The 18,892-nt window shown below is 39.6% G+C and overlaps 1 protein-coding gene across 3 annotated transcripts in view; it reads left to right on the plus strand.

Annotated features, from left to right (window-relative positions):
* The window catches only part of LOC139715890 (uncharacterized), a 277,465-nt gene that overhangs the window by 159,196 nt on the left and 99,377 nt on the right, over positions 1–18,892 (plus strand). Inside the window, exon 1 of one of the 3 annotated variants that reach the window (XM_071627440.1) lies at positions 11,294–13,238. The exons of the other annotated variants lie outside the window; for them this stretch is intronic. Coding sequence (XP_071483541.1) covers positions 13,140–13,238 — 99 coding nt within the window. The 5' untranslated portion in view covers positions 11,294–13,139. Of the gene's footprint in view, positions 1–11,293; positions 13,239–18,892 lie in introns of those variants that run through there. 3 annotated transcript variants of the gene reach the window in all.

The raw sequence follows: 18,892 nt of genomic DNA on the forward strand, positions 1-18,892 counted from the left end.
GATTGCCCGTTATGACTTGGGTGGTTGGAGTGCTTCGTGCAGAGGACAAGTGAATATGATTGGTGTGGTAGTGTATGTTTGTACGTGTATGGATTTGTGTGTGCATGTTTATAACATGTGTGTCTGCTTGTGAATCTGTGTAATGCAATGAGGCTGAAATGTGGCTGACCGTAAAAAAAAAAGAAGCACAAGCCAAGCAGGGGGTAGTTGGCAATGATTGGTTCTGATGGTTTTCTTTATATCTGAACAGTTTAATATTAGCATTTCTTGGGGGGGGGGGGGGCAGAAATGGTTACAGGATGAGGATTTGAAATGGCTATTTAATCAGCAACAAGTGAATTATCTCAATGTGAACAGATTCAATTTTTGAATGTACAGAATTCTGGCATTTCTTGTTTTTCCTATTACTTGTTCAAAACTTGTATTTGATTATCTAAATATATAATCACTATTTCACTAGTCTGATGAAAAGAAGGAAATAAATAATTAAAGAATAATGGTGGGCATATGCTCAACAATGTATGGAACATCATCACAAGTTACATTTGCTTTGTTCTGCATTTGCCTTCTGTTCCCTTTATTGTTGGTTGACCTTGAGATTTGAAATAAATTGTGAATTCACATAGTTTTAACTCTAATTATTATCACATGAAATGTCCCCCTTGCAGAGAGAGTACACAGCACTGTAGCCTGTTGAGGACAGACTGATTTTGCTACAACACGCATTTCCCATAGACGCTTGCCCGAGTATACTTGGGACTAGTCCTCAACGGGTTAAAGAAAATTTTATGTGAATCTTGCGACCATTTATTAACATCAAACATCCTGATTTATGAAATCTAAATATGTGTCCCATTGCCTTGTTATAATGAATCTAAATTGTGTGCTTCACATATATAGAGAAAGAGGAGTTGCTCATTAACATATATCTAGGCATATCATCACAAAATTAATCACAAATCTTCTTACTGATAACGTAAATGAAATGCCTATTTTTTATTATTCTCACTGGAAGCATTTTTTGGGGGGTAAAAGAATACCCCCCCCCCCACACACACACACAAACACCCACGATTGAATAAGGGCAAATCCCACAAACCGACTCATACCATAGTGTACATTTCTTGCCTGCAGTATATTACCATCCAGAGTAGATAACACCTGGAATATCATGTACGCTTGGTACCAGATGCTTATGTACATGTCTACACACTTCCACAGAAGCACTGGTGAATGAAACTATTGACAATCTGAGCAAGATCAAATCCCTGAAATCAAGAGAGAGAGAGAGAGAGAGAGAGAGAGAGAGAGAGAGAGAGAGAGAGAGAGAGATACACATGCACAAAAAAGATAGAGAGAGAGGAAAGGGAGGGAGAGATATGTAAAGAGGGAGAGATAATTATATAGAAAGAGAGAGGGATATATGTAAAGAGGGAGATATATTTGTATGTAGAAAGAGAGGGAGAGAGGGAGAATGGAAGATATGGTAATATAGGAAGAGTTACCATGAAAGAAGCGAGGAGGAGTGGATGTTGGCAGGTAGCCAACACTGCACTTGAGCTTGGATGGAGTAAAGTGAGTTATATTACATGAATGAACCAGGGGGACCTGCATCCTTGCTTCCAGGGCACGGGGAAAATGTCAAGGGTCTGCTTTTTCAACCCAAAGCCGGGAACGAAATCTTTCAAAATCCAGAGAGGTTGTCCCAAATCATTCACTGTCTACGGATCTGGGCTCTGCCCTGTCAAATTCATCCTGACGGATAGTGCAAGTCGGTGCAATTGAACTTTCTTGTTCCGAGGGGAAACTGCCGCCCAAATTGAAAACCTCTGCATCATGTGAGATTATGTTGCAAGTTGGACATCGCATTATATTACTGTCTTTGTTTCATGGAAATCCTTGGTGATTTTGGACTACACAGAAATTTCATCAATCTTATTTTTTTTCCTTCTTTGTTAAGAGGTTAGGTTATGACTTGGGGTCATCGTGCACATGGGAATACACATATACAGTACAAACACATACTGATTGATCCATCTCCTCAATGGATACAATGTACTTGCATTTGGGGTCTGTTATATATCATTTCTTGCAATGTTGCAGTATTGAATTTTTTTTTTTTTGCTTTTTTTTTTTTTGCTTTTTTAAAGATCGAATTCACCCAAATAGCCAGGGATTTGCCATGCCATTCAGCTCTCTGCTGTCGTTCATTGAACCTCCATGAATGGTAACATGTTGGCACGTGAGTGGCCATGATTTCAGTGAATTATTTCAAATCATGAATAATCTCGAATGAATCACATTGTGCTCTCTATCTCGTCAGCACCGAATAATTATAAACATCGCCGGGAATAGACACCGCATCCCTGCCTCGTTCTCATCAAAACTGTGCCTATGTCGTCCACACCTCCAGGCAACAAATCTTCTCAAGACAATTAGTGGACTTTCATGTTACCGATCTCGGGGGTAGGGCAAAATTGATGTGACCATTCATTACTTGCTTCTAAACAGTCTGTCAGGCCACAATTCAAAGTCCGTTCTATCCATCACGCAAGACACGTTTGCGAACTGACAGCTTTTCCATCGTGGTTGCTAGGGAAATAACCAGCTGTTGATCCATTAATGGAGGTGAAGGAAACCGTTTCCTTGTGTGATGGGTATCCTTATCCACTCCATGTCTTACATTGCCCCTAGCTAGCTTTCTCACGTAACATGATTTACTGGCACATTCATGTTTATCACACAAAAAAAAAGAAAAAAAAACTGTCAATTGTACTAAGTTTCTGAAAGCAGTATCACATTTGGAATCACACATGGCTCTTATCATTACTTACAGTGTGTGTGTGTATTTGTGCATGTGCAGGCGTCTTTGTGTCAGGGTGTGTGTGTGTTCTTGTGTGTGCACCCATGATGTTTACCTACACGTAGAATATTTGGTTACCATGCACTATTGAGGATATGTGAAGTATGTGCAAGGAGGTTCGAGAAATGGAGTCACAACAGTCTTATTCGCTTTGATCCCATGCTCGAAGCCGCCACTCAAAAATATTTGAAGTATGTGTCAAACTGGATCTGCCGCTCAGATGCGAAGACAAATGACTCGTGTCTCATTGCATAATCATCAGCCACTTTTCAAGGAAGATATGTCTTTGTGATGGTAATTGCTTTTCACTATCCCTACTTACAAACGATGGGCGGTAGACAATGGTAAAGGCACAGGGGTGTGCGAATAGAAATTGCTCAAATATTGCTGAAATAAATATCAAAATTACTCAAATGTACGTGATTGTACGCTAATCTGACATATTAATCTATAAAGAACTATACTTGAAGATGATAACATATTAGTTTCATTTTGCGGAAATAAGGGGAAAAGTGATAAACCGGCTTTCCATGAAGGTAAAATTTCAAACACTTTCACAAAGTACAGTTCAGATTTACACTTTTACACATATTTTCGAACAGAATTGACATTTGCTTTATATGCTTAATCATTAGGGGAAATTTCATTGCATTATAAACGAGAAGTATATACCTGATAATATATATGTTAGCGTTAAAAATGAATCTTCAGATTGCTCAGAAAGATGACGGCTTCAAGCATCAAACATCAAAGGCACAAATGCACCTGTGGAATTCTTTTGTCCATCCATAGAAAACTGACAGCTGAGTGCATAATTTTAGTCAGTAACTTTGTAACTCCATCTCTCGAACCTCCTTGGTATATGCATGTTTGAATGAGTGTGCACATTAATTTATTCATGCAGGGTTTACATTTGTGAGAATGACCAAGTTGAATATATTTGTGGCTCTCCTTCCACTGAGGATGTGTCCTTAGATGTTTGAATAGGTTGGATGTTACCAGGAGTACTGGGAGCCCAAGGTCCTACATGGAAGATATTTCACTACAACCCTTGATGCATGAGGGTCATAGTTTGACACTAATATTTGTGGCATAAACGTGAATGGTTTGTCAGGAAGGCATCACTGTCTTAATGCAGTGTACCTAAATTGATAAAGATGATGGAGAGTGCAGAGGGTATGTGTGTGTTTCTTTGTGTGTGTGTGTGTGTGTGTGTGTGTGTGTGTGTTTGTGTGTGTGCATGTTTGTTATGTAGCTTGTTCTGTACATGCCAAAATTGGGAAACAACCCCAGGGCAATGTCATTTCAATTAATCCTCTATAAAAACCCCTGCTCCCCACAGCTTGCTTCCTGAACTGATAGCATATACACACACATGTACATGACTCTGCAAGAAAAATCTGTTAAATTCCCATTTGACAGGAGGGCCCCCATTGAGTGTGTGACTGGCTTACGACCAGCAAGCATTGATTGGTTGTATAATACCACATGCTTTCAGTTTAAGCCCTCCCCTCCAAACCCCCATGGCCTTGGCAGCCCCTATTGATTAATTCACCCTAATCACAGTATGAAATCTATGGGCCCCAGTGTTAATATTATCAGCTTCCCTGATCTACACAGTGTGACTAGATATGCAGAGGCCTTTAAGGTAGAATGGAGGTTGTGAGCATAGTATCAGTTGAATATGGCGCCCCTAAATATGTGTATACTTTATGTTTTCAGATGGCATGCTTTAGGGCTTTCCAATTTGTGGAGCTGGTAGCCCTGAATGCTTTTGGGTTATCAGATCCTCTACTGTATACTGCAAATGTTTTGTGAGGTTTTTATTTTCACGAATTTTGCAAGTCAGGTGCTATTCGCGAAATTAAAGACACGCAAAAATTTTGACTCTGATCCCGATATAAATGTGACGTTCACATATACATTTCTCCATTTAGTACAGGACTCCATGATCGCGAATTCATCCACTCGTGAAATCCTCGGGAAGTCCTAATTCGTGAAAATTTAGACTCGCTAAATGTATGGCGTATACAGTATTTTGTATGTCTTTCTAACCCTGTGCCTGTCCAAATATGTAATATATATTGTAATGCTTTGCCACTAAGTAATAAAAGTAAAATTGTGAGCTTGAAAGTCAAAGGATTAGGTATCGGACTAAATTCTATAAAGACTAGGGGTTAGAGGTCAAAGTGACACTAGACTTTTTTATATTAAATGCTTCGAATAATGACTAATGCAGTTTCATCATTTTTTTTCTTTTTATAAATTTGGACGTCTTAAACCAAAACAGGAACAAAGCTGTCTTATGGAAATAATGAAAAGCTACTTAAAAGAAGAGAAACTCTTCAATTTTTAGCTTCCTTTTGTAAACAGAGAAAAGTACATTTGATTTCTGTTGGGGAATGACAGCAAACATGTATGATGTGTGTGTGTGCAAACAGGCATCTTTCTCTCCGCTCGGTCGTGTCACCAAGCCGGGCGCGTGCATGGACGCTTTGCACCACCTTCGCCTTAAATTGCATTAGATTGCACTCGTCCTCCCACTCGCTGACAATCAATTTGACACAAAGGCACGCACCAGACGTGGAGGAAGAGTCAGATTTCGAGCATATTCCACATCAATTTTCCCTGTCTTCGTAGATGGTGGTAGTAGACTTAGACGAGGGAAAAAAGTGGGGGGGGGGGGATGTGGGTAGACATGATGGCCAAATTGCCATCCCTCTTCAGTTTCCCCCTTTTTTTTTTCCTCTCATCCCTCTTTGGTTCTTGGTCATTCACCTGCACTTGGTCTTGGTTACCGTAGGAACCGCCTCCTCTGTCTTTGAATAGGCCCTGAGAGCTCTCCCCTCTACTGAATATGGATGGAGAGTCCTCCACCTGGGTGCCCCCCTGCAACGTGTTGCTTTCGAGGTGTGGATTTCCGCCGTACGTGTCTCACCTTTGCCGCGGAACGGAGCTCCATCCATCACGGCGCGTGCAGTTCCCTCCCCTGTTAAGCCACGCTAATCTGTTAGCACTGTATTGTACCCATGCCCTCTACCATTGCTTGCCATGCTCTTCCATAATGATGTATAGCTTTGATTCTCCATAAACCTGACCATGGTGTCGGAGAGAGAGAGAGAGAGGCACTCAGTGCGTTACCCACGCTGCAGTCTTAATGAGAATTTGTAAGTCCATTATGAAGATTGATGGGATTTTCATGGGATTATGTTATCCCCATTCATGGAAAATCCATACAAGAACATCTCTGCTAATCACTTAAAGAGGCAAACCAGAGCTTGCATACATCAGTGAGCATTAGGCACCGATGATTATTCTCATGATGTCTTCATATCCAAAGCGCGTGCTCAAGGTTTGATATTGCTTTTTGTGGTTATCCTTGCATATTTCTTACAACTTTTTTGAGACAGATTTTCATGAAAATGCAGTGACATTGATTTCCAATCATTTTTTTTTTTTTTTGGGGGGGGGGGAGGGGGGAATTCTTACTGTATACGCGTTTGTGTTCCCGAGAACTTGCATAAGTTTTTTTTTTTTTTCAGTAATTGGAATGCATGTCGTTGATGAATTTCACCTGTAATAATAAACAAATAGTATCAAAGGTTTTCACATATGTCAGCATTTTTTTTTTTTTGGGGGGGGGATATCTTGTCTATTACCACAGAAATGTCATTCCAAAGTAAATGAGTAATATGACAAGTTTTTACAAAAACATCAGTTAGTTGAATTAATTTCCTTGATGCTATCACTCTTCTACAACATCATTCTTCAGTCATCCAATGTCCTTCTCCCATATCTTATGTTCTCTTCATTTGTCTCCTTCATGAATTTACTCATCATTTCTAAGTCTGTGTATCTCTCTTGTTTGTACAGCCATCTTTAAAAGATACAAGTGTCTGTCATTATCCGTGTCATGTCCCCACCCCTTCATATCTGTGCACAGTGAACAAGATTTCTTTCACATCCACTACTTGCCAGCTTTATTTTTTCCTTCTCTCTTCCCCTCCTGCTGTTTCAACAGTTCTCTCTCACTCTCTCCATTTTCTCTGGTCTCTCTGCTTCCACTTCATCTTCTTCTTCCTTCTCTGATCCTCTCCTTCATATTTCTTTATCACCTAGTCATCCTCCCCCCTCCCATCCTTATCTTGGTCCCGTATCCAGTCAAACGACTGCTTGGAATATTGATTTTTTTTATTCTCAGAGCTGTGGGTACGTTTGGGAATAAGTGTTAGTGAACGCTCTCTGCGAACATAAATTTGCGGTCTAGTAGGCTTCTCGAGAGTCTGGCGTGTCGGCGTGTGAGAAGGGCAAGCGGCCTCTAAATGCGAGCTGAGCAAATCTTTGGTATGGAGATGTCAGTCCGGGAATCGGCTTAAAGGCACTGGTCAAATTAATGCAAGGGGATGAATTATAAACAATATCACTCTACCAAATCATGAAAAAAATTGTGACGTCTTGTTCAAAAAGGAGAGTAGACTGGTATGTACAGTGAAAATTTTGACATTTACTATGGAAGAAAACATAATACAAGTAGATATATTAAAAAAAGAATCTGAATCTAAAATAGGAAAAGAGCATAGGTTCACACACACACAAACACACACACACATTTACAAATTTACACATTTACCTGTGTGCATGCACAAATATGTGATTATCATGATACTCTGCATATATTATATATATAAATCAATATATACCTTATATCACGTAATGTGCTGGTATGATTTTACATATGTGATTCCAAATGAATAACTGAAGATGATAAATCAAACTTAAAATGAGTGATATATAATTATGAATATATTTTCAGGCTCAGGTGAATTTTCATTTCTACCATAAACTGTAAAACGATATTTTTGCGGCATGAAATTTTTGCGAGTTGCCTTTAACATTCAATGTATATAGTGTAGACAAGAACTGTGGCGTGCACTTTAATTTCGCAAATCTTGGCTTCTCTCGAAATTCGCGAAATTAAAATGCTTGCAAATGTTCCTCATTTTACAGTACACCATCATTATATTTTCTTTGCCCTCCATGTTGTGGTCAGATTCACATCCCCTCTATGTGCAAAATAGTCCTTTCTAAATTATCTCATACTATTCTGATGATGTCAGTTTTTATCTTGCAAGCTTTTTTTCTTCCTTCCCCTCACACACACACACACACACAGGTATCACGTTCGTTCAACATTGATTGGGTACCTAATGAGTTTTAGATACAATGCCTAATTTGTAATCCAGTTAGCATGAGGGGACTGATCAGTTCAAGTAGGAGGCATCTTGTTATTGCATGCTTTAAACATCCAAGTTTGTTTTTTGTGAAACAGTTCAATAATAATAATAATAATAATAATAATAATAATCATAATAATAATAATAATAATAATAATAATAATAATAATAATAATAATAATAATAATAATAATAATAATAATTGACAGTTCTTATGTAGCGCATAACACAAAGTGATAATGTCCCTATGCGCTCATAGGCAACTCTTAGTCCCATATACATGCTTTATTGTGATTTGAATTCATGTCAGTGTCAAACTCAATACTTAATGTATGTGAATAGTATCTGAAGATTAGAAAGAAATTCTCCAACATGTAGTTACTCATATGGTACATGAGAGGATTACTCCAATCATTTTATTGATCAAAACTTACACCTCATTTGCGAGTGCTGCCCAGATGTGTTCTAAGCTCCTGTTATCATGTTTAATGTGAATTTGGGACGTCACAGAATTGTATTTTCATATTACTTTCATACCAGTAGCAAATGGCACATCTTTTGAATTCACCAGTGCTTCATGAATAAAGCAGCTCCGTATTTCTAGCACTTTGAAGACTTACAGGAATTATGGAATACATACATTATGTTAAAACATCAAATATGCCTTTGACTTTAACAAGAAATTGAATGCCTCACATGCAGTTATGCATGCATTCCTATATCAGAAAACAGAATAGATAGAAAAGAACTGTCAGGTTGATAAGAGTTAGTTCTATTCATTCCTGCACAACATAGAGCGTGGTAGTTGGCCAGTTTAAATCGTTCTGCTATTTTTTCTTTTATTACAAATGATGAGAATATCAACAGGACAAACAAATCATAGTGATGATATTGATGATGCCAGAAACAGCCTTACCCCAAGCTGTAAATATCACTTCCATTAAGATCCAAACGACAGAGACCGATTATGAAAGAGCCAGAGAGAGAGAGATAGAGAGATAGAGAAAAGACAGCTTGGTATATGTTCCCCCATTTTACGTGCAACCGCACACAACCGTCAGCATCCCACATAAGTCACTCACACATTCAAACCTGCCCACTGCTACACACACACACTCACACACACACACACACACACACACATGCACACAAGGATGCAATATGCCCCAGTTCATATGCTCACATCTACGGTAGAAGTGAAGCCAATTGTGTGTGTGTGTGTGTGTGTGTGTGTGTGTGTGTGTGTGTGTGTGTGTATGTGTGTGCTCTCGGTTTACGGCTTGGCCTTAGCCACAAGTGCAGAGTGGCGGAGGAGATATATATATGCTCTCTGCTTTCAACCGTTCGATCACTTCTGAACTGTACCTGCTGTGGTGGAGTAGTGTATTTTTTTGTATAGTCAGTAGCAGCAGAGAGAAACATATATATCATCAAGAAAAGAGTGTTATATGTTTACATCTGTACATGGACATAGACTCTTGAGGGTACTAAGAAGTTATCGATGTAACGACTTTACGAGTGTGGAAAGCAGAAGATTTTTGTGCGATATTTTGTTAAAATAATAGATCTTTGTGGGCATCTTCTGGAATTTCTCTTGAAGTCTTTGACAAGACTCTGTGATGTGCCTCGGCGACATTTTGCTGGAATGCGGATTTAATCACCCAGTTTGATATCTGCGTCGCTCATCTACCATTCCATCGGTTTTAGGTCTACTTTCATCTCATGGATATACATGTATTCACTTTTTCATGTGGATTTGCATAAAAAACAAAGAGAGATAATTAGCTGTGGACTGACTGGGAGTATCCGTGAAGAAGAAATTGATGACATTTAAGCGTGATTAGAAAAATAGGACAGCGTGATGTGGAGAAATTGTAACCTAATATCGGAATGGCAAGAATGATGAACATGTTTGCCGAGTGTGATGCAGCTTAAGAAACTGTGCCACTTTTCCCATTGTCAACTTACTGCTACTAGCTGTTCATAGTATATTTTCCTCCGCGACAGGGATATTCCGTGCATCTTGGTGTCAAAACGCTAGCCCACAATCTCGTGTAAATTGAGCGTACCCCGCGACAGCTTCAGAGCGTTTGAGGGAAAAAGATAAATGAACAGAAGAGAAGGGATCTGTCTATTGGATAACACCTCCAGGTGCTGGCTAGAGTGACCGAGAAGGAATCGTATATGACAGCGACTCTAGCTGGAATATAATTGGAATCGCATCGGAATTAGAGGGAAAACATTCTCAGTCTGCGTCTGTGTGTACCTGTGTTTGTGTGCAAGTGTGTATGTACGCCTGGCATTGCACACCTACGTACGTGGCCTGTACACATGATTTTAGAAGCACATTACTCGCAGCTGTAATCATTGCCGCGTTGCCTGTCCTGGATTCTGGGGAAAACATTTCAGTGACTATTGACACAGTCAAGAGACAGGCATTATTTGCAGCCCACACAAGTCCCTGGGGAAAAGAAAATATCATATAGGAAAAAAAATCTGGTGTCTGTCACATGTAGAATTTGAGAAGAATTACACATGTAGAGGAGTGGGAGTAGAGGTATAGGAAAAGTGGGAGAAAAATACTGCAAGCAATCTGCAGCAAGGGAAGAGTGTATGCGTGGGGAAGTTTTGTAATAACAGAAACAAAACCTGAACCTCTCTCTCCCGTTACCACTTGATGCACTGTAGAAATGCTGCCTTGTGTCTCACCAATACATTAAGAGGGGATAAGGGGAAGAAATCTTTGATTTTACCCTAATTGCCACAGCAAAACTGCACAACAAAGAGGGTGATTTGTTGTTGTTGTGACAGCTTGCATTTATATTCAGCTTCTTTTTCTCTCCTGTCTCTTCCCCTCTCTCCCTCCAACTTTCTCTCTCTCTCTCTCCCCGTGTACGGTTAACAGGATTATACCTCTCGCTATTGAGGCTTGGCATTTAGCAACGTGAGCGAGCGCTTCTTCCAAGCAGGGGAATGCATCCTGTTGTAAAGGGGTGAAAGCCGAGAGATGGGAGGGAGATGAATTTGAATTCATGATATGCGGGGGCTAATTTGAAGCGGTCAGAATCTCTCAGAGTGGCTAAGAGGGGGCAGAGCGGGAGAAGGGCTCTCGTCATATTTTTGGGGCTCCAGACAGCATGTGCTAGCAAGTGAGAGATACAGCAGGGATAGATAATACATATTGTGTACACATTGCGAGAATGTGGCTTCGAACATAGAGTTGATGCAGCTGTTTTTCAGTGTTTTGCTACCTCAGATGAGACATATATTTGCCTCGTATTGACCAGAGCACATTTCTTTGATTTTGGAACATGCTGATTAAACCAATTTTAAAGTGGGACTAACAAAACAAAATGAATGGAGCTTAACTCAGCTGAATAGGAGTGATTGTGATTCATGTGCCTATCTATATCAAATGCATACGATGATATCATGCTAGAAATTATATACTTCCATAGAAATAATTTGCTTGTTGTATAACAGAGCAAAGTGGCTGAGTAACTCAGAAAGATAGAAAATGTATTTCCCGCAACATTCCTGTGAATGAGTGGACCAAACATTGTGATGCAATCAAGTCCGTGAATAGTCTTTAATTCTTCTAGCAGACATTTAAACCTACCTCAAATGTATGTTCTACCACATCAAATTCTATGCTGCTTATCACAAGCCCAGCAGCTGTACCTTGTGTTTGCATCAACAAATTTGTGCCATAAATGGACTAGCACCTGCTCCCCTGTTTACCCAAGGGGGTAACTGTTGCACCCACTGTATGTTATCTTCCAAACATCGCCCCCAACTATTTACCTTTAAAGCTATTTCTCTGGGAGATTACACCAACCATTTTCGCACTCTTTTATTGCTCTATTATTGAAAAATATATAAAAGTCATTGTCAAGAGGAGTCAAGAAAATAAACAGAGCTTTTATTCCCAATATTTGATATACACCAGTCCCTGGAGACAGAGAGATCAGTACTGCAGTGAATATATACAAAACAAAACAAGAAGAGCAGAAATCAGTTATCACAACTAGTAGTCACTTCTATTTACTCGTTGGCTCAACCTTATCATCAACAAGATAGTGCTTGGACACCAGAATGAACTACTGTTACCCTGACTTTGAGAAATCGAGGGGTCTACATTCCGACTGTGATGTAACCACTAATTGATCACAGCGTTTGCATACACAGTGATTACGAGGAGAAAAATAATAAAGCAGCAGGCAGCAGCTTCTGCAGCTTGTCACCCCACCAGAAATATATGACTCCCTTGCTAAGATGCCTGGCTGATGTATCCACCAGTATGATTGACAGTTTCAATAGTTGGAAACATTGACTGAGGGACCAAACCTGAGATGAAATTTGAGCTGCACAATATCGACTGTCGACAGTGCCGTTGGATCACGTATGTTTTATGAATTATCATTGTATTGTATGCTGCATTACCCAGGGGATGAGTATCATCTTTGCTGTTGCATCCAGATGTTTATAGGTCTGTTACCAATGACAACCAGCACCTAGAAATCTGTCATCACGTAACCTTTCATTAAAAAAAAAGACGAAAAAAAGCTGCCTTGTCATCACAGTGGACGTATTTGCATCTTTGGCAGAAAATTAAAAGCTATGGTCACTTCCTGTATTGACATATATATAGCGAAGGGAGCACTGGCCGTTCGAAGTGACTTTGACCTCTATCGGTAGAGGTACATGAACATAAAGAGTGAGCAGCAAGCTGTGACATCAGTCTTAAGGCAAAGTACACACCTCTAAATAGAAGAAGTACTTGTGGTATCCTCAATAAAGTGGGTGATGTTGAGTGCACTGAAAGCATCTGGCGGAATCGATTTCTAAAATCAGCAACATTGTTCCAAACGGAATCATTTCTACTCAGTTGCCGTCAATTCAAATCCATCTTGGAGACGAAACGATATGATACTAAATTGCTGAGAGTGTCCTATAACGGCGCCATCGTTGCTATGCCGATTGGAATTATTGTCTGAGAGTGGATCGCCCCGGTTGTTTTTTCCCTCCAAAAAGCTAGCTTCATGCCGTGCGGCATTCGGCTCCGTTGGCCTCGCAAGCTGAAATACAAAATGGCGGTCATGCTCTGGAAATGGGACAAGAACAACCAGAAGATCAAGAAGGTAGGGACTACACTGAGAATGTTGTGTGAATGTGAAGGTGACAGTGTGAATGTGTCCTCATGGAACAACTGGAATGCGAGGGCCTGAATAGGCCATTTACGAACAGGTGAAGTTGAGAGTGTGAACGTATGATCTATCATGTTTGAACAGCTAAAAATTATAGCGTCAGTGTGTCAATATGAAACATTTGAATGTTCAGAAATGAAAGTGCTTTTTTTGAGCAGTTCAAACTGTTGTAATGAATGTATTGTTCCAAATCGATGGAATGTAATGGTGTATGTTAGTCTTCTGAAGAAGAAAAATGAATAGAATGTGACTTATTTATCATTGCCTTTCCTCTGTTTATCTCAAATATTGCCCCAAAACTCATTGGTGTTATCAGGATAATGAATATTGCATGAAATATGACCATCTGTGATTTGTACTTCTCGTACAACGAAATCCTTTATTCATAAAAGAATGAGGAGATATCTGTACTTTAAATCCAGTAAACATGTGGTTGCATATGCCATACATATTGTACTCTAAACAGGGTCAAAGAATTGTACATGTTTTGAGGCTATTACAGACTGTAACTCATTGTGGAGCAGGTTTGTGTGTGAGGTCTGAAAGAGTAAGACTATTGAGAATATCAAATTAATGTTATGTATTTTAATATATTTACATTATTCGCTAGTCTAGCCTGAATGCAAAGCCACTGTATAGCAGCGTGCTTGCTCTCAAGATAGCATCCAATTAGATAATGACATTTGGTTAGATTCGTCTTTGCCATTTTACCATGGACATGGCTATACTCATTGCTTTAGAAAGCATGGCAGTTAATATGCCTCAATTGCTCGATAATGAAGCCCGAAAGCTCTTCACTGCCGATCATCGAAATGTCACCGTCAATCACCAAGACAAATTGTATCAAGCCCCATGGTATATATCAATCTCATCATCTGTAGACTGACTCCATGTTTCAGGAGATAAAGACTGCTAATTGGGTATGTGTAGACCAAATGATTTATTCTGGCAGCAACTCTTGTTGTTTGACGTTTGGATACAGACAGATATTTGTTTTCAGAAACATAATTGGTTATATCATTTGATCCTCCAATTGTTGCAACACATGCTATGCTTCCCCTCCCAATGATGATAGAGTGACAAATATTGGTTCTCGAGTAAACTGTGACTAAAGTTGTGCCAAACATGAATGCAAAAAGTCAACTCTCATTTGATTTGATCACTTTCTACTTGATTTGTGATCTGACTGAACTATTTCATTTTTTTCTGTCAGATGACCTTTATTAGAACTGAAGCAAATGGGAGGGGGAAAATAGCAACAGGAACAAGTTGCAACCAAACAAACACTGTGTTCTTGTCAAAACCCTTAGCCATCTTCATGTTTAGATGTAAGGAATAGGAACAGGTAAGCTCATTGGTCCTGCAGATGGGGTCCTGTTTGCTGATGCTGGCATATTTCATGATATGCTGTTATGGCAGTGTGGGTTTTAGCTGTTGTTACCACCAACTCTATCTTATGTCGTCATTGTTATGATTGTCATAATTAAACTTTGCCACTTTTACTATTACCAACATCATAGGTAGCAGATGAAACCACATTCATGCAATATCATCGTCATCATCATTACCACCAGTATAACTATCCACAGCATCATCTTCTTCATTATTGATATCTTATAGCATCATCACAATTAAAGGGATGGTACAGTATTGGTGGAGATGAGAATTGGGCTTTTAACTTTTTGAAAAAAATCCAAGAAAACACTTGTGATATAGTACAGAGCATACCATTTTAAGAGGAATTCAAAGTTTATTTGATGAAAATTGGGTTTGGAATGACTGAAACATACAAAAACAAAGTAAAACAAAGCAATCGTAATAAAGTGTGGGTCCCACACTTTATTATAATCACTCTTTTTGGATATCTCAGCCATTTCAAAACCAATTTTCATCAAAAAAACATTGAATTCCTCATAGAATTACATGCTCTTTCATATTTCATAAGAGGTTTCTCATTATCTCACCAAAAATGTTAGAAACCTGAAATTAGGTCTCAACCAAAACTGTACGATCCCTTTAATGTTGTTACTCAAGCGGCTGTTATCCTCAGCGTTTTCGTTGCCATCACCACCACCATCATCATCATCATCACCACCAGTATCATCTCTATCCATGTACAGCATCATCCTCTTCATTATCACTGTCTTGTTGCATCATTGCAAATAGGGTTGTTGCTCAAGCGGCAGTTATCCATCAGCATTTTCATCGCCACCACCACCACCATCACCATCATCATTATCGTTCTAATCATCATCAGCTTCAGCAGCATTCACATGTACATGTATTTATTTCTATCAATCTCTTTGTAGATGATAACCTATCTGTGATGAGACATCTACATTTCCCATAGAATGAACACACAGCAAACCCAATTCCAGTAAGAAATGGGTTACCAAGGCAACCCTCACTTCCACCTGTCGCAAATCCTCCTTTACCCAATTGTTATCCTTCGCCTTCCACTTGCGTATTACCGCCTGACGTGGGTTCCTCCTCCAGCACATAAGCATTTGTAGTGTCTTCAAAGCCCTCTGTGCTCTGTCGGCAAGAATTACACCGCTCATCCATCCTGTGGTGTGAGATCTGGTGCATGGGAGATGGCCGACAGTGTCAGAGTACCCCAAGGCTCCTTGGTGATACCTTTCAGAGGTTTACGTGAACGTGCTGTATCTATGGAGAGTTTCAACTCTGCATGTCTGTGCAATATGTCGACAATCAGTGCATCATCTTCTCTGACTTTTACTGATCCTTGAACAGTTATGATTGCCATTTCTCATCCTACTGCTGTCAAAATTGCCATGAAAATTCTGGATGATTATGCCACTAATAGATTTTGCAAAGAGAGATAGAGATAGGGAGGGGGTGCATTGAGTGAAAAAAAAAATAGTAAGATAATATTTGCTTTAAGTTTGAAATTCCTGCAGATCAGAAGTGGGTCAGCATCAACAAAATTTTCTCCAAAATCACTTATTTCAGCAGCCACACAGATCACTCAGAAATCGTGTTTGTCTCCGTCTGGAATTGGCAGTTAATAAGTCATCTGCCATCTTTTCGAATGAGATGGTAGAAGTAGAATATGAGGGGATAGTTCAGGAGGAGGAAGGAATGATGAGATTAAAGGAGAATGAAGTTGTGGTTGCAAAGGCTCAGCCACTTTGCAACAAATTTCTAGGAATCAGAAATGGAGTAGTGCCTGTTTAGAACTCTAGGGCTTTTTAAGAAAGATAGTTAAAAAAGTCCTTGTGCTGACTTACAAAGTCTTGTTCTCCCCTTTGAAATAGAAGTACTTTAAAACAGATTAGGGATAAACATGAAAAAGAAGATGTTAAGCTGGATGAAAGAACGGAATGGGCGAAATGAGTAAAGAGAGGGGCACATGAAAATGGTCATCATTTTGGAGTCGGGTTGGTGCAAAAACAGGATTAGGAGAAGGTCTTGATTATCACTTTGAAAACGGCAAGCCAGTCAATTATGAGCCGACATGACTGCTAACGGGATTACGAGTCCCGCGGCCCCCTGCGATTCATGCAAATCTGTAACTCACACCAGACTTCATGTATTGATCCGCTCTCTTCCTTACCATTCTGAATGAAAGTGAAATGAGATACGAGAGAACATCTTGAATACACGGACAAGTTACCTCACTTGCACCAGTGGACAGATATCTCAGTGTTGAAAGGGTTATCGAGTGAGATACCTTTGCCATGTAGGCGTATGGGGGAAATTTATGCTTATCCCATCTGCAAATTTACTAGTCTGTGCTCATGTGACTGTAATGTAGATGGCCATTACAAGATGGCTAATTGAAACCTAAACATGCTAAGTCTTTGCTAGCCATGTTCGCATGTCCAACACAAGTCAACGGCTTGCCAACTTTGCATATTTTGCTCCACTCACGACTGCTCGCAAACCAATCAATAAATTGCAATATGCCACAGTGCAGTGAAATCGTCAGGCACGATTTCATTCCTCGCGCATTATCTTGCCTCGCATGGTGAATGAATAGCAGTGTTCCATAGGGATTTTTCGAGTATATTCTGGTTTCTGTTGAGGTTTGCCTTCAAAAAGTCCTGCCTCCTAGACCTATTCATGAAAGCATGTGTAATCATGACCAAGAATGCAATTTTGTAGTCTGTTTCGAGGTTGTGTTTTGAATACTCACCAGTTGCAAGACAAATTAGAGCCGTAGCTCTGTCATGAGATTTACATCACAGCAACACTTGCAATTTTCTCTACAATTTTGCATAGCACAAATGCTTACTATAAAAAAAAAAGTTAAAATGCTTTGAAAATCAAAATGTTTTCCAAAGGTGCTTCTGCATGTTATAGTCCTAGAATAATGAGACACACAAGAGGCTTTCACCATTGCACACAAAGAGGTAATTTATTGGACTATGAGGACATTTAAAGCCGAGTTAACATACTCCTCCAGTGCTGATGTGCTACTAATGAAAAATCAATGTAAAACTATTGGCATCAGGAGTCAGGGATGGTGTGGGATGGACTCTGAGCTGAAAGACTGTAGCAGAGACCTTGAGGATACATTTTTTTGTTTTATTTTGTTTTTGTTTTTTTCTTGGCAGATACCCACAGTGACAAAGAAACTATGCTTTATGCAAAGATGCATGCACTACATGTGTGATTAACCCTATCAACCCATTGAAGACTAAGTCCTGAGTATACTCGGGTAAGTGTGTATGGGAATTTACTGCATGGTGTAGCAAAATCAGCCCGTCCTCAATGGGTTATTTGATTGTGCAGTGGTAACGTGTCAATTGCAATCAGTCTCATGAAAAACTATCGGAGGTTGCATTTGGTTTATTGCATTTGTTCGACTTTCAGCCAGTGTGACTCTCTTTCTTTCATTGAAGGGTGGCCTTGGTTTCAAGTTTATTCAGGAATCCTGATGCGATCTTGATCAACCAACAACAAAGGGTTTGGCAGTGACAAAGAGTGGCGCGCTAAGAAGCAGATGCATTGGAAATGTTGGCACAGATCTACAAAGCCACCATAATATGGATTGACAAGAAATAATTTCACAAATAATTAATGCCAACCGTCTTGCTCATGCACCTTAATTGGCATCTATAAGTAGCTGCGTGAGATCACTAGCTCATATGGTATTTTTTTCTCTTTTCATTCATTTTCTTTGTCCATGTATTATTCAACGATGCCGGTTAGTCATGGTACTAGGAAAAATGCGCGGCCAAGATGTCTGTCCGACATCGAAATATTTCCTCAGGCCTTATGCACAGGTGGGTTGCCCTCTTCGTAACCTTGGAAGTCTCTAATGACAAGTCATACAGCGACTGTCTCGTCATAAACTCATGAATTTTAGATTATCACTCAAAAAATATACAAGGCTGGGACAGTGTGGCAAGTCAATATATTCACAAGAAAGTTGAGAGGAATGAGAAAGAAAGGAGAAAAAAAGTGAATGTGGTTAAGTAGCACCACTCATCACTATTGCCTCTAGGGTGTTTGATTTCCTATAGGGTCAATACATGGCTCACCTGTTCGTGGTATGCAGTGAGTTAAACTCTTACCACTGCCTCCTGTCTGCGTTTGCCAACTAATTACACACAGCTATG

The sequence above is a fragment of the Diadema antillarum genome, unplaced genomic scaffold (assembly GCF_040938485.1).
Source record: "Diadema antillarum isolate AM-2024a unplaced genomic scaffold, OU_Dant_1.0 scf00000057, whole genome shotgun sequence".
NCBI lineage: Eukaryota > Metazoa > Echinodermata > Echinoidea > Diadematoida > Diadematidae > Diadema > Diadema antillarum.